General features: G+C 50.0%; 1 protein-coding gene across 7 annotated transcripts in view; it reads right to left on the minus strand.

Annotated features, from left to right (window-relative positions):
• Positions 1-15,598, minus strand: part of SNX8 (sorting nexin 8) — a 58,322-nt gene extending 42,724 nt beyond the window's left edge. The window contains exon 1 of one of the 7 annotated variants that reach the window (XM_063605599.1): positions 10,412-12,029. In XM_063605599.1, coding sequence (XP_063461669.1) covers positions 10,412-10,463 — 52 coding nt within the window. In that variant the 5' untranslated portion in view covers positions 10,464-12,029. Of the gene's footprint in view, positions 1-2,257; positions 2,372-2,513; positions 5,912-10,411; positions 12,030-12,729; positions 12,881-15,419 lie in introns of those variants that run through there. The other 6 variants (XM_034963525.4, XM_063605598.1, XM_063605601.1 and 3 more) reach the window with 6 other exon arrangements.
• Between the last annotated feature and the right edge of the window lie 238 nt (positions 15,599-15,836).

Raw genomic sequence — 15,836 nt, forward strand, 5'->3', positions numbered from 1 at the left:
CAAAGAACAACAGATGTTGGCGTAGATGTGGTACAGAGGGAATGCTTATACGCTACCAATGGGAATGAAATTACTACAGCCTCTGCGGAAAACAGTATGGAGATTTCTCAGAAAACTAAAGGCACATCTACCATTCAATCCAGTAGTCCCACTACTGGGTAATCACCCAAAAGAAAAGAAATAATTACATCAAAAGGGGGACGGGCATGGTGGCTCACACCTGTAATCCCAGCACTTTGGGAGGCCGAGGCAGGCAGATCACTTGAGGTCAGGAGTTCGAGACCAGCCTGGCTAACATGGTGAAACCCCATCTCTACTAAAAATACAAAATTAGCCAGGCACGGTGGCACGTGCCTATAATCCCAGCTATTTGGGAGGCTGAGGCAGGAGAATCGCTTGAACCCAAGAGGGACAGGTTGCAGTGAGCCGAGATTGTGCCACTGCACTGCAGCCTGGGCAACAAGAGCAAAACCCCGCCGCAAAAAAAAATACCTGCACATGCCCATTTATCGCAGCACAATTCACAGTTGCAAAGATATGGAATCAACCTAAGTGCCCGTCAACCGATGAGTAGATGCAGAAAATGTGGTTCATATACATCATGGAATTCTACTCAGTCATAGAAAAGAATGAAATCATGTCTTTTGCAGCAACTTGGATGAGACTGGAGGCCATTATCCTAAGTGAAGTAACTCAGGATCAGAAACCCAAATACCACATGTTCTCACTTATAAGTGAGAGCTGAACTACGGGTACACAAAAGCAGGCAGAAGTGGGATAACAGACACTGGACCCTCAGAGGGCGGGAGGGGGTGAAGGATGAAAAATTACCTACTGTGTACCATGGACATTATTTTGGTGACAAGTACAATAAAAACCCAACCTTGACCAATGAACAATTCATCTACATAACCAAAAACCAGCCCTAAAACTATTGAAATGAAAATATTTTTTTAAAAGAAACACTAAAAAAACACAAAAAATGTTAAAGCACCTAGCACGGTGCCCAGGGCCCAAGCTTTTCTTTATTCTTATTTTTAGAGAGGATCTCGCTCTGTCGTGCAGGCTGGAGTACAGTAGTGCGATCACAGCTCGCACAGTGCGAGATCACCTCGAACTCCCAGGCTCCAGTGATCTTCCTGCCTCAGCCTCCCGAGTAGCCGGGGCTACAGGCCTGCCCCATCATGTGCAGCTAACTTTTTATTTTTTTTGTAGAGGCAGAGTCTCACTATGGTGCCCAGGCTCTGAGCTTTTCTTTTTCATTTTGTTTTTGGTTTGGGTTGTTTTGTTTTGTTTTTTGAGACGGAGTCTCATTCTGTCCCCCAGGCTGGAGTGCAGTGGTGCAATCTCGGCTCTCTGCAACCGCAGCCTCCCAGGTTCCAGCAATTCTCCTGCCTCAGCCTCCCGGGTAGCTGGGACTACAGGCATGCACCAGCACGCCCAGGTAATTTTTGTATTTTTAGTAGAGACGGGGGTTTCACCATGTTGGCCAGGCTGGTCTCGAACTCCTAACCTCAGGTGATCCACCCGCCTCAGCCTCCCAAAGTGCTGGGATTACAGGCATGAGCCACCACACCCAACCTGGGTTTTGTTTTTGTTTTTGTTGTTTGTTTTTTGTTTTTGAGATGGTGTCTTGCTCTGTCCCCCAGCCTGGAGGGCAGTGGCACGATCTCAGCTCACTGCAACCTCCACCTCCCAGGTTGAAGAGATTCTCATACCTCAGCCTCCCGAGCAGCTGGGATTACAGGCACATGCTACCACGCCTGGCTAATTTTTTGGATTTTTGGTAGAGACAGGGTTTCGCCATGATGGCCAGGCTGGTCTCGAACTCCTGACCTCAAGTGATCCTCCCACCTCGGCCTCCTAAAGTGCTGGGATTACATGTGTGACCCACCGTGCCTGGTCTGAGCTTTTCTTTTTTAATGGGCCTATACTCCTGATACCAAATTCCCAGATCAAACCACAGACGGAGCAAGCTGCTGACCAGGGTCAGGGCTCCCCAGAGAGCTAGGTTCCTCGACAGGACAACGGCATCTTGTTCTCATCAGGAACCAGACCACGCCTGAGGTTCCGTGGATGATTACAAACAGAGCACGGGCCATCCATCGCTGAGACCCAGGGAACTGCATATGAACCCCCCACACACACCCACACGCAAGCAGGACATGGGAGATGCAAGAGACCAGACCACAAAAGGGGAAAAAAAAATCACTGGTTCCACGTCACAAAACTGAAGTGTGGTGCTGGAAATACTCACCGCTCAGATGATTTCCTCTGACTCAAATCAGAGTCAAGGGACAAGCGGAGCCAGCCAAGGACATCAGAGCCATCCGTCCCACCAATCCCCCGGAACCCCCTTCTGAAAGGGCCCATTGGACTTCAGCTCATTCCTCAAAACACCTCTCGGGTCTCTCATTTCGGGAATGTTTATCTGAGGGGAGGCCCAGCGATTTGTTCCGGAGTTAAAAAGGAATACTATTTTAGCAAATTGCGGGAATCTTGGAATAACTTACCAAGTAGGAGTTTGGAGTTCCAAAAAGAGTCCTCGTCTCTGTTTAACTAAATGCCACCCATGCCTGGTTTCTTGCGTTTTCTTTTTTAACCCTCCTCCTGGCTGGTGGTTGGTTTGGTCTGAAAGTGACTCCGGTTTTTTCTAGGGTCTCCTGACATGAAAGTGAAAATACTCCAAAATACCCGACGGGGCTAAGTCTGTCTTGATCCTCATAGAGGCCAAATGGAGAAGAACCTTCATTGGCCACCAAATAAGGTCCCTCCAAGAAAATTCCAAGCAGTCAGCCAGCATAATGGGCCAAGTGAGATACAATTAAATCCATTTCAGCAAACCTTGATTGATCTATGGCAAGCACAGCAAGGAAGAAGGCGCACTTCCTTCTCCCGGCTGCCTTAAGGGTAGACAACCAGGAACGCAATTAATCAACCAGAAAATGTAACGCCTCAGAAGTCAGCAAGAACAAATTAGGAACTGTGAAAAATGTCACAGGAAGAGAAATATTTAGTCAGTTTTTCCCCCACGACTAAATTTGCACTGAACACGAAGACCTAGTTTTCCATGCACAGAAGGCTGGACTCTCATCTGGTGTCTTACAGACCCCAAAACTCCAAGATTGGTTAACCAGGATGCTCAGATTATCTTAATGCGTTTAAGGGAACTCAGCCTGTGCCTCACAAAATTCAAGAAGTGATTTGTTTTTTCAGAGCTGACAATTCAAGGAGATTTTATGTTCAAATCAACTGGAAACAGACTGTCTACACCCAGTTGTCCAGAATGAACTAAATATTTTCAGTAGACACGTTGCAAAGCTTTCTCTCTTTTTTTTGGAGACAGAGTCTTGATCTGTTGTCTCCTAGGCTGGAGTGCAGTGGCACGATCTTAGCTCACTGTAGCCTCAGTCTCCTGGGCTCAAGCGATCCTCCTGCCTCAGCCTCCCAAGTAACCGGAACTACAGACACATACCACCATGCCTGGCTAATTTTTTCATTTTTGTAGAGAAAAGGTCTCGCTATGTAATGCCCAGGCTGGTCTTTTTTTCTTTTTTTTTTTTTAATTATTGAGACAGAGTTTCATTCTTGTCACCCAGGTTGGAGTGCAGTGGTGCAATCTTGGCTCCCTGCAACCTCCACCTCCTGGGTTCAAATGATTCTCCTGCCTCAGCCTCCCGAGTAGCTAGGATTATAGGCGCATGCCACCACGCCCAGCTAATTTTTGTATTTTTAGTAGAGACGGGGTTTCACCATGTTGGCCAGGCTGTTCTCGAACTCCTGACCTCAAGTGATCTGTCTACCTTGGCCTCCCAAAGTGCTGGGATTACAGGCGTGAGCCTCTATGCCCAGCCCCTGTTGTGGAGCTTAAACCCAACCTCGAACAAGACAAGTAACCATTCTCCCACAAAATGACTTCAACACTCACAACAGGCATTCTGAATTTACATGCTCTTTCATTACGTCCTGTTTCCTAACTTTAAAGTGCATTCCTGTTCTGAAAAGATAAAAAGGACCTAGCACAATTGTCTAGGGTGTTATTTATGAGAAAGGTCTGTGCAACTATCTCCCTCTAAGGAAAACCATCTGAAGAGGGAAAGCTCCATGCCTACGAATGGCTGCTTAACGTGGCCAGACGCAAATCCAACAGAGACCCTCACAGGCCAGGCCACACTGCTCATGTCCCAGCTGCAGCCCCACGCCTGGTGTGAATCCCAGCACCACCACCTATTGGCCGTGTGCTCATGGGCATATGAATACAAGGCAGGCCAGCCCCCAAATTCGGGCTTAGCCCAGAGGCTTCTAGGCTTTGTCTAGGAAGGAATTCAAGGCTGAGCCGATGGTGTTAGCAACTTTTATTGAAGCAGCAGCACGTAGAGCAGCAACAGAGGTCCTGCACCTTGCAGAGCAGAACCACCCCCTTACCAGGGCACCCAGAGCAGCAACTTAGAGGCAGTGTTGCACTCATATTTACACCTACTTTTAATTATATGCAAACTAAGGGGTGATTTATGCAGCAATTTCTAGAATAGGGGTAGTAAATTCTGGGTTGTCCAGTCATTGTCATGGAAAAGGGCAACCACGTGTTGCCATGGTGATGGTAAACTGACATGGCCCACTGGCAGGCGTGTCTTATGGGAAGGTGATTCTGCCCTGGACCTATTTCAGCTAGTCCTCAATTTCGACTGCTATCCAGGCCCTGCCTCCAGCGTCGAGTTCTGTCTCCTAACTCATTACCAAACCTCGGTATGCCTCAGTTTCCTCATCTCTGAAGTGAGGCTAGGACTACCTACTTCTCAGCTTGTTAGTTCACACACAGACCCTAAGGAGAATGCAGAGCACATTGTCCAGGCTCTCAAAGAGTTGGGGATCGGCCAGGTGCGGTGGCTCACACCTGTAATCCCAGCACTTTGGAAGGCCAAGGCAGGCAGATCACGAGGTCAGGAGATCGAGACCATCCTGGCTAACACGGTGAAACCCCATCTCTACTAAAAAAATACAAAAAAATTAGCCAGGCGTGGTGGCAAGAGCCTGTAGTCCCAGCTCCTCGGGAGGCTGAGGCAGGAGAATGGCATGAACCCGGGAGGCGGAGCTCGCAGTGAGCCGAGACTGTGCGACTGCACTCCAGCCTGGGCGACAGAGCGAGACTCCGTCTCAAAAAAAAAAAAATTCCATCTCCCCAAGGACAGGGGCAGATGGGAATACGGTCCCCTCACTGAGCAGCCCACCTTGGAGGGAAGCACGCCCATTTGCACATAACACAGGGTCACTTTAAACTTCGCAGAAGCTTCCAGGAGTGTTCCCCCTTTCCTATCTAGCCAAGGAAGGAAGGCTAACCGTGCACGTGCCGTCCTGAGATAAGAAACTGCACACACAGAGACACTCCCCAGACTCCGAAGAGCTGAAAATGCAATTTCAAATCTCCTTTTGGTGCAAAACACGGGCACTAAGTGGCCGGTTCTTGAAAGACAGGTCCACCCCCAGCCTGGACTGGAATTTCTCAGGAGCTGGGAGGTGAAATTTCGGTCCTGAAGATAATGAACTGTGCCCAGTAATGAATATCATCTGACTCTCCTTGACAGCTTTGGCCAGAGAGCTGCTTTTGGCTTTTGGCTGAGAGTGAGGTTCCCAGACAAGCCTTGCTGTTCCTGCAGACGCCGGAGGGTCTGGGTGCTCCTTCCTGCTGTGCTGCCGCGGGGTCACCGAAACAGCCGGACTCAACAGAGCACCGGGCTGAGCCAGCAGCACTCAGGCCTCAGAAACGACTGGAGGCAGGGGAGCTCTTCTGCTGATCAACCACAGTGCCCTCTGTTAGGAGCGGACACTGAGGCAAGAAAACGGATTTCACCCTAAAAGCACCTCCCTCTGGGTAAATCCAACGGGACTTGGGGCACGAATACCAAGGCAGTCAGTCCAGATAGTCCTACAAAGTTATCTTAGGAACCTCAGGTTTTCCCCCAACATTTTGTATTTTTGTTTGTTTGTTTGTTTTTGAGATAAAGTCTTGCTCTGTTGCCCAGGCTTGAGTGCAGTGGTGCAATCTCAGCTCACTGCAACCTCCGCCTCCCGGGTTCAAGTGATTCTCCTGTCTCAGCCTCCCAAGTAGCTGGGATTACAGGCGCCCACCACCACACCTAGCTAATTTTTGTATTTTTAGTAGAGACAGGGTTTCGTTATGTTGGCCAGGCTGGTCTCGAACTCCTGACCTCAGGTGATCCGCCTGCCTCGGCCTCCCTAAGTGCTGGGATTACAGGCATGAGCCACCGCGCCTGGCCTGTATTGTATTATTTTGTATTATTAAATACTTTACACATGCACAGAAAGGACTATAAAACTTCTGTGAACACTCGAACAAAATTATTTACCAAACACGTGTAACCACCATCCAGGCCAAGAATTAAAGACAGCCAGACAAGGCACGGTGGCTCACACCAGTAATCCCAGCACTTTGGGAGGCCGAAGCAGGAGAATTGCTTGAGCCCAGGAGTTCAAGAACAGCCTCAGCAACGTAGTGAGTCCCTGCCTCTACAAAATAAAAAATAAAGACGGCGGCACCCTGGAAACGCTCCTTCTGTTGCATCCCTGACAGATCTGGGTGCCTTCTTCCCGCCAGAGGGAACTACCAGCCTAATTGGTACAGCATCTTCCTCGCTTTTCATTCAGTCTTATCCCTTATCAGGCTTTGTAGGGCCTCCCAAATCATTGGGATTACAGGCATGAGCCACTGTGCCCAACCCAGGACAAGTCGTTTTTTTGTTTGTTTTTTGTTTTTGAGACAGAGTCTTGTTCTGTCGCCCAGGCTGGAGTGCAGTGGCACGATCTCGGCTCACTGCAACCTCGAGCAATTCTCCTTCCTCAGGCTCCCGAGTAGCTGGGATTACAGGCGCATGCCACCAAGCCTGGCTAATTTTTGTATTTTTTTTTTTTAGTAGAGACGGGGTTTCACCATGTTGGCCAGGCTGTAATCCACCCACCTCGGCCTCCCAAAGTGCTGGGATTACGGGCGTGAGCCACCGCACCCAGCCTCCGGGACAAGTTTTAATATGGATTCCATTTAACAAATCATTTTCTGGAAAACATGTGGCAAGAATATCTTTAACTGAAATTTTTTTTAACTGAAATTTTATCATATTAGCACTTTCAAAGCACAATTTTATATTCCTTAATGCACTATTATACAGACACTAGGTAGAAAATTATGAAAACTAGCAATGTAGAAAAATGTCAAGTGAAAGGAACTAACTATAAAGACGCATATTCACTATGATGATAACTACATACAAAGCAATGCACAGGAAAAAAGGAAATATATTAAAATGCAACGACTGTTAAAAGGGGTGGAACTACAGGTGATTTGCCTATGAAATTTTTGCGATTGTGGTTGTATCACTTGTATAAGAAAATTTTCGGAAAGCACCAGTTCACACAACAGCAGCGCATTACTGGGTGTGATGACAACTCACTCATCAGGCTCCTGGTGGACACCCGCACAAATCAGGTTTTGGAAGATTCCTGGAAAATAACGTAACTGGGCTTCTTGAAAGATATTACCTAACCTGAGTTTCTCCGGCCCCTACAGTACTTCCTGGGGTTAATCAAACTTTGTGTAATTTCACTTCAGATTTCCCTAATACACAAACTTCAAAATGCTTATAGGGAGCTAAAAAGACCCCTATTAAACCCCTGCTACACACAACAGAAACAGCAAAGTGCCTCCTACGACCCAGTCAACAGAAAACAGCAGGAAGGGCAGACCAGATCCTCCCAGAGCTGAACACACACCCCTCCTCAGTCCTCCCAAAAGGGACCCTACCTGATATTTTAATGCCAATATTTTCCCAAAAACACTTCTCACAAAGCACTTCTGCCCCTTAAGTCTGGTTATGTGATATTTTTTTTTTGGTGATTCTATAGTAGAAATATGCAGAGCGTGGGGGCGCTCCAGTTTCTCAGAGGGTGACAACGGACCAGGTGCAGTGGCTCACGCCTGTAATCCCAGCACTTTGGGAAGCCAAGGCGGGGGGATCACTGAGGTTCCAAGGTCGAGACCAGCCTGGCCAACATGGTGAAACCCCATCTCTACTAAAAATACAAAAATTAGCCAGGTGCAGTGGTGGACACGTGTAATCCCAGCTACTCGGGAGGCTGAGGCAGAAGACTCGCTTGAACCCGGGAGGCGGAGGGTGCAGTGTGCCGAGATCGCACCATTGCACTCCAGCCTGGGCAACAAGAGCAAAAACTTTGTCTCCAAAAAAAAAAAAAAGGTGACAGTGACAATGCTGGAGACCGACAGCCAGGCTCTCCATGCGCTCTCGGGCTCCGTGCCTCCTACCTGCAGCCTCCAAGCTTCTAATCACCGCATGGCTCCTCTCAGACACAGCAGGTCCTGTGAAACCACCCACGTCCAGCCAGCACCACCATCACCCCCGGTCTCTTCCCACTACCCCAGCAAACAGGATGGGCAAACATCTCTTTTTGTGATGCTTTTCTCAGGAAAGACAAAATAATACCAAAACAGAATTCCCCTACCCGGAACACATCACTTTCTTGCTAACCACAAATTCTGGCAAAATCTGTTCTACATAACAGTGATTCAGTTAGTTCCTCTTTCTTCAAATTGACACGTTTTACCTTGCAAATTGTATATGTGTGCATGTGTGTGTGTGTGTGTGTGTGTGTGAGACAGAGAGAGAGAGAGGATGAGCAAGTTTAAAGACCAGTAACAAAACATATTTGCAGTGTTGTCAAGTCTTATCACATAAGAAATACAAAAATTTATAAAAATGTAATTCTATTCAAATATTTGAGACTCTGCTACATAGCAGATAGTATTCTAGATACTGTGGTTAAAGAAAAATAGGTTTCTGTTTTCTGGAGAGAGCCAGAATTAAAAAAAGAAAAAAGTAACAAAACTATATAAACAAAATAAACTTGTAAAAAAAATAAAAATAAGTTTGCTCATCAGGAGTTTACTACCAAAATATGTGTCATGGCCAGTCACGGTGGCTCACACCTGTAATCCCAGCACTTTGGGAGGCTGCAGCGGGCGGATCACCTGAAGTCAGGAGTTCGAGACCAACTGGTCAACACGGTAAAACCCCGACTCTACTAAAAATACAAAAATTAGCTGGGCATGGTGGCACACGCCTGTAATCCCAACTACGGGGGAGACTGAGGCAGGAGTCACTTGAACCCGGGAGATGGAGGTTGCAGTGAGGCTAGATGGCACCACTGCACTCCAGCCTGGGCAACAGAGTGAGACTCTGTCTCAAAAAAAAAAAAAAAAAAAAAAAAAAAAAATGGGTCATGGAAGGGAGCGAAATGGGGCAGAAGGTTTTGTCCCTAATGCAAACAATACTGTGAGGCATAATTTAATCACCATAAAATGAACAAATCTTTTTTTTTTTTTTTTTTTTTTTGAGCTGGAGTCTTGCTCTGTCAACCAGGCTGCAGCGGCACCATCTCGGCTCACTACAACCTCTGCCTCCCAGGTTAACGCAATTCTCCCGCCTCAGCCTCCCGAGTAGCTGGGATTACAGGCACTCGCCATTATGCCCAGCTAATTATTGGATTTTTGTACAGATGGGGTTTCACCATGTTGGCCAGGCTGGTCTTGATTTCCTGACCTCAGGTGATCCGCCCACCTCGGCCTCCCAAAGTGCTGGGATTACAGGCATGAACCACCAGGCCCAGACACAAATCTTTTTTTTAAATAGGGATGGGGTCTCACTCTATTGCCCAGTCTGGCCTCAAACTCCTGGCCTGAAGTGATCCTCCTGCCTTAACCTCCCGAAGTGTTAGGATTACAGGTGTGAGCCACCACACCCTGCTCCATATGTATAAATAGGCCCAGTGGGGTGGCTCACCCCTGTAATCCCAGCACTTTGGGAGGGCAAAGCAAGTGGATCACATGAGGTCAGGAGTTTGAGATCATCCTTCCTGGCCAACATGGCGAAACTTCGTCTCTACTAAAAATACAAAAATTAGCCAGGTGTGGTGGCACACGCCTGTAATCCCAGCTACTGGGGAGGCTGAGGCACAAGAATCACTAGAACCAGCCGGGCGCGGTGGCTCACGCCTGTAATCCCAGCGCTTTGGGAGGCCAAGGTGGGCAGATCACCTGAGGTCGGGAGTTCGAGACCAGCCTGACCAACATGGAGAAACCCCGTCTCTACTGAAAATGCAAAATTAGCCAGGTGTGGTGGCGCATGCCTGTAATCCCAGCTACTCAGGAGGCTGAGGCAAGAGAATTGCTTGAACCCGGGAGGAGGAGGTTGCGGTGAGCCGAGATCGCGCCATTGCACTCCAGCCTGGACAACAAGAGCGAGACTCCATCTCAAAAAAAAAAAAGTATAAACTTTAAGTGACAGCGCAATGAATTCTGACCAACGTATTCACACAGAGAACAGACCTGACGTGAGCGAGCAGCTGCAGGTAAGGGCTGATGGGAGCCCAGGGTGCATGGAAGTCGCCCAGGCAAGAGGGGAAGGCTGGGGGCAGGGGTGAAGGAGCCCCGAGGGTCAGCAAAGGCCCTGGACCTGCCTCAATGACACTCAAGGAGTCATCGCCAGGTCAACGCAGACAAACAGCACGGAGCTTCCGAACCGAATGGAATGTATGGAATGCCATGGGATGAGCCGCAAGTGAAGCGTGACTCACCCTCGTTCTAAAGAGTCAATGTAGGGCCGCAGGACTGTATACGGCAGAGTCAGGATACGCCGTGGTCATCTGTACATATTTCTATCGATGTATTAATCGATCCCGAGAAATCAGACTGGATGACCAAGCACACTTACCACACTCACTGCCGTTCTCGCTCGATGTCACAATCATTGAGCTTCATGACCTAAGAACAGGCCCTGAAAAAACCCTTATCCTGCATAGTCAGAGGACAGAATGTTCCAGTCAATCAGACATTTTGACAGGAATAGTTTCAATATAAAATCCAGCCAGCCTCGGTGCCTCATGCCTGAAATCCCAGCATTTTGGGAGGCCCGGGTGGGAGGATTGCTTGAGGCCAGGAGTTCCATACCAACCTGGGCAACACAGCCAGACTGTCTCTACAAAAAATTTTAAAAATTGGCCAGGCGTGGCTGGGCGCGGTGGCTCACACCTGTAATGTCAGCACTTTGGTAGGCCGAGGCAGGCAGATCACGAGGTCAGGAGATCAAGACCAACCTGGCTAACACGGTGAAATGCCATCTCTACTAAAAATACAAAAAATTAGTCAGGTGTGGTGGCAGGCATCTGTAGTCCCAGCTACTCAGGAGGCTCAGGCAGAAGAATGGCGTCAACCCAGGAGGTGGGGCTTGCAGTGAGCCGAGATCGCACCACTGCACTCCAGCCTGGGCAACAGAGCGAGACTCCATCTCAAAAAAAAAAAAAAACTGGCCAGGCTTAATGGTGCATGCCTGTAGATCCAGCTACCCAGGAGGCTGAAGCACGAGGAACACTTTAGCCCAAGAGTTCGAGGTTGCAGTGATCAGTGCCATGACACTCCAGCCTGAGCAACAGAGTAAGACCCTGTCTCAAAAAAAAAAAAAAAAAAAAAAAAAAGAAGGAGATGAGGCCAGGCCCGGCGGCTCACACCTGCAATCTCAGCACTTTGGGAGGCCAAGGTGGGCGGATCACCTGAGGCCAGGAGGTCGAGACCAGCCTGGCCAACATGGCGAAACCACGTCTCTACCAAAAATACAAGCTACCAAATATACAAAAATACCAAAAGTACAAAAATTTGCCAGATGTGATGGCACATGCCTGTAATCCCAGCCACTCGGGAGGCTGAGGCAAGAAAATCACTTGAACCTGGGAGACAGAGGCTGCAGTGAACCAAGATCATGCCACTGCACACCAGCCTGGGCAAAAGAGCGAAACTCCATCTCAAAAAAATAAATAAATAAAAATAAAAGAAACAAAAGAAAGCTAGAAAATATACTACGCTAGGGAAACATGAGCACACTTATATAAGGAAGTATATGTTTCCTGAGTACATATATGAATAAAATGTGAAAACAGAACTAAAAGGGTCCATCCCAAACTGAGAACAATGGTCACCTCTCAGGTACAGACAGGAGATTATGGCAATTAGGATGGGACTTTCACTTAATCTACAATGTTCTATTCTTTTTTAAAGAAAATACATTTGTCCACGTATGGCATAACTGAAAATTAAGTTTTTGTAAAGGGGGTTGCCCTAGAGAGCATTCACAGCTTAAGCTTCAAAGAATTCAAATAGAATGAGACTCTTAATGTGGAAAAGTACAACAAGCACATTTTTTTCTGGCAACACCGAAGATGCAGGAGATTTCACAGTTCCCACATGAATACCACCAGTGGGCTCTGGCTGTGTGGCCAAAACTCTAGAGAAGAGGAAATTCACTGTATACCCGTAAGGCACAACCACTCCTTCAAACCAACCTTAGTGAACGTGTAAGTCACACACATAGTCTCCGGACAATATTCAGAGACTTAACTTTTTTCTTTGCTGTTTTTGTTTTTGTTTTCTTTTTTTAAAAATTTGAGACGGGATTTCGCTACGTTGCCCAGGCTGGTCTCTAGTGCCTGGGCTCGGGCAATCCTCCCTCCTCAGCCTCCCCAAGTGCTGTGATTTCAGACGTGAGCCACAGTGCTTGGTCTCAAGGCTGGGGTTTTCTGACTCCAGCCCACCCAATCAGGGTCCCCACCAACACACATTCCCTTGACATTGCCCACTTTGGGCAAATTACTTACCTCTGGATTTTAGTTTTCTCAATGTAAAAAGACCTGCGAGGCCGGGCGCGGTGGCTCACGCCTGTAATCCCAGCACTTTGGGAGGCCGAGGCGGCTGGATCACGAGGTCAGGAGATCGAGACCATCCTGGCTAACATGGTGAAACCCCGTCTCTACTAAAAATACCAAAAATTAGCCGGGCGTGGTGGCGGGCGCCTGTAGTCCCAGCTACTCGGGAGGCTGAGGCAGGAGAATGGCGTGAACCCGGGAGGCGGAGCTTGCAGTGAGCCGAGATCGCATCACTGCACTCCAGCCTGGGCGACAGAGCGAGACTCCGTCTCAAAAAAAAAAAAAAAAAAAAAAGACCTGCTATACCACTTCACCCACCTGCCAGGATGACGACCAAGTTTCAAACAGAAGGACAGTCTACGTCCCAAGAGTCTGTGAGCCCCACTTTCAGACTTGCCTGGTTACAGGAAAGGGCACTGTGAAGCACTGCCTTGTCCCAGCAACCCCAATCTGTGGATCCCATCAGTACTCCTGATAAAATCACCACTGCCCCCAGAAAAAGCCAACTACCTACAGGAATTCCAGGCCACACCAAAGGGAGGGCGGTCTCCCAGAAACACAGCTCCCTCAGGCGTACAGAGCTCAGACTATCTCTAAATCACACCATTATGGTAGCCTCTGGAGTCTACTTCTGTGAGGCCTGAAGGAAACACAGTCCCCTACACCTGCAGAGGACCCCTCCAGCAACGCCAAATTGCTTTACAAGCTGAGGTAGCAGCAGCATTCCGATCCAATCACAGCCTACCTGTTCCCAAGTGATCCCTCGGAAAGGGTCCCGCCTGGGACCCACGCTGGCCTCCAACATGTGACTTCATGGACACAATGTTCTAATCAGCGAGAACTATCACGTGCCTCCCCTTACACTGATACAAGGGAAAGGAAAAAATAACTGAAGACCCATTCTGGAAGGACCTTCTTTCTAGACACAGAGTCTTCACATCGAGGAGGCCCACCAAATGCAACAATCCCTCCCCCGCTCCCCGCTGCCGTTTCTCGCCGACGAAGAAACTGTCTACCAACCCTCCAGAGCTCACTTCAGTCATCACCTCCTCAGCGACACCTTGCCAGACCTCCCCACAAGGGGATTCCCCAACCTTGTCCCCCCCACCAAGAAGAAACCTTAACTCACCTACATCTCTTCTCTGGCAGCTAGGACCACAGGAAGGAACATCCAGAAATAAGGGGCACCCTCCTGTATTCCTTCTAATGTTTAGCCTCGGTGTTTTTTTGTTGTTTTGTTTTGTTTTTTTTTTGAGGCGGAGTCTCGCTCTGTCACCCAGGCTGGAGTGCAATGGCGTTATCTCCGCTCACTACAAGCTCCGCCTCCTGGGTTCACGCCATTCTCCTGCCTCAGCCTCCCGAGTAGCTGGGACTACAGGCACCCGCCACCGCGCCCGGCTAATTTTTTTTGTATTTTTAGTAGAGACAGGGTTTCACCGTGTTAGCCAGGATGGTCTCGATCTCCTGACCACGTGATCCCCCCGCCTCAGCCTCCCAAAGTGCTGAGATTACACGCGTGAGCCACCGTGTCCGGCCATGTTTAGCCTCATTAACCCAAATCCCTTAAAGAGAAATACAAGAGGCCAGGCACGGTGGCTCACGCCTGTAATCCCAGCACTCTGGGAAGCCGAGGTGGTTGGATCACCTGAGGTCAGGAGTTCGAGACCAGCCTGGCCAACATGGTGAAACTCCGTCTCTACTAAAAATACAACATTTAGCCGAGCGTCATGGTGGGTGCCTGTAATCCCAGCTACTCAGGAGGCTGAGGCAGGAGAATCGCTTGAACCCGGGAGGCGGAGGTTGCAATGAGCCGAGATCGCACCATTGCACTCCAGCCTGAGTGACAGTGAGAATTTGTCTCAAAAAAAAAAAAGAAAAAGAGAGAGAGAAATACAGGACAGGCACGATGGCTCATGCCCGTACTCCCAGCACTTTGGGAGGCCAAGGCAGGAGGACCGCTTGAGGCCAGAAGCTCCAGACCAGCCTGGACAACATAGCAAGATCCCATCTCTACAAAAATAAAAAAAATTACCGGGCGTAACTGCACGCGCCCGTAGTCCCAGCACTTTGGGAGGCTAAGGCGGAGGATCACTTGAAAGAGAGAGAAAAGCAGCTACACATCTATAGATTCGGTTCACAGATGAGAAAACAGAGGTCCTGAGACGTGAAATTACTGGCCCAAGACCACACAACCGACAAGAGCTTGGGAGAGAGGATGTGGCTGGGAAAGGCGCCCAAGTCCGGGAAAGTGGCCCCCAGGGCCATCGCTCAGCGTGACCGGACAGGGCAGAAGAGCAGGGCACCAGGAACGGGGCGAGGAGGAAACTGTCCCCGAGGACGCCTCTGAGAGCCCCGGGAAAGCGCCTCGGAACGCGGCCAGCTGTAACCTGGACAGGGCTCTCCCGGCGCAGGAGGGCAGGGGACCCCGAGGGACGGAGGCGCGAGAGAGTACGGGGACCCCCAAAGGACAGGCGCGCAGGAGGGCAGGGGGACCTCCGAGGGACTGGGGCGTGGGGCCGAACGCGGGGCGCGGGGGCAGGAAACGAGTCGGGGACCGAGCGCGGCGGCTGAGCCCCGTCCGCCGGGGGTGGTTGGGCCGCGCGCCCAGGGCAGGTGGGGGCTACCGCCGCCCCACGCCCTACCTGCCGCCGGGGGATCCGCCTCCTCGTCAGCCTCCGCCTCAGCTGCCGCCCCGACTGCAGCCGCGGGCAGCGGGTCCATCGCGCGGCCAGTCATGTGAGCCCGCGCTCCCACGTGACTTCCTCCCGCGCCACCCGGCCGCGCAGCCCTGCCGCGCCGCGCCCTCGCCCCGCCCACACCCCGCCTGGTCACGCCCCCTCCCCCGCGCGCCACGCCCACAGTCCGCCCCTGCTGGGCCCGCCACGCTCCTCGCCAGGCCTCGCCACGCCTACAACCCGCCTAGCCACGCCCACATGCCCCTCCCCGTCCACGTGGACACGGAGCCTGCTGGTGGCGCACGTTACCTCCCCTCAGGTTGGACCTCCGGACTCGCAGGTGCACTGCCTCAGGCGCAAGCCTGCACCCACCGCACCCTCATT

This window comes from Pan paniscus, chromosome 6, assembly GCF_029289425.2.
Source record: "Pan paniscus chromosome 6, NHGRI_mPanPan1-v2.0_pri, whole genome shotgun sequence".
In the NCBI taxonomy this organism is placed as follows: Eukaryota; Metazoa; Chordata; class Mammalia; order Primates; family Hominidae; genus Pan; species Pan paniscus.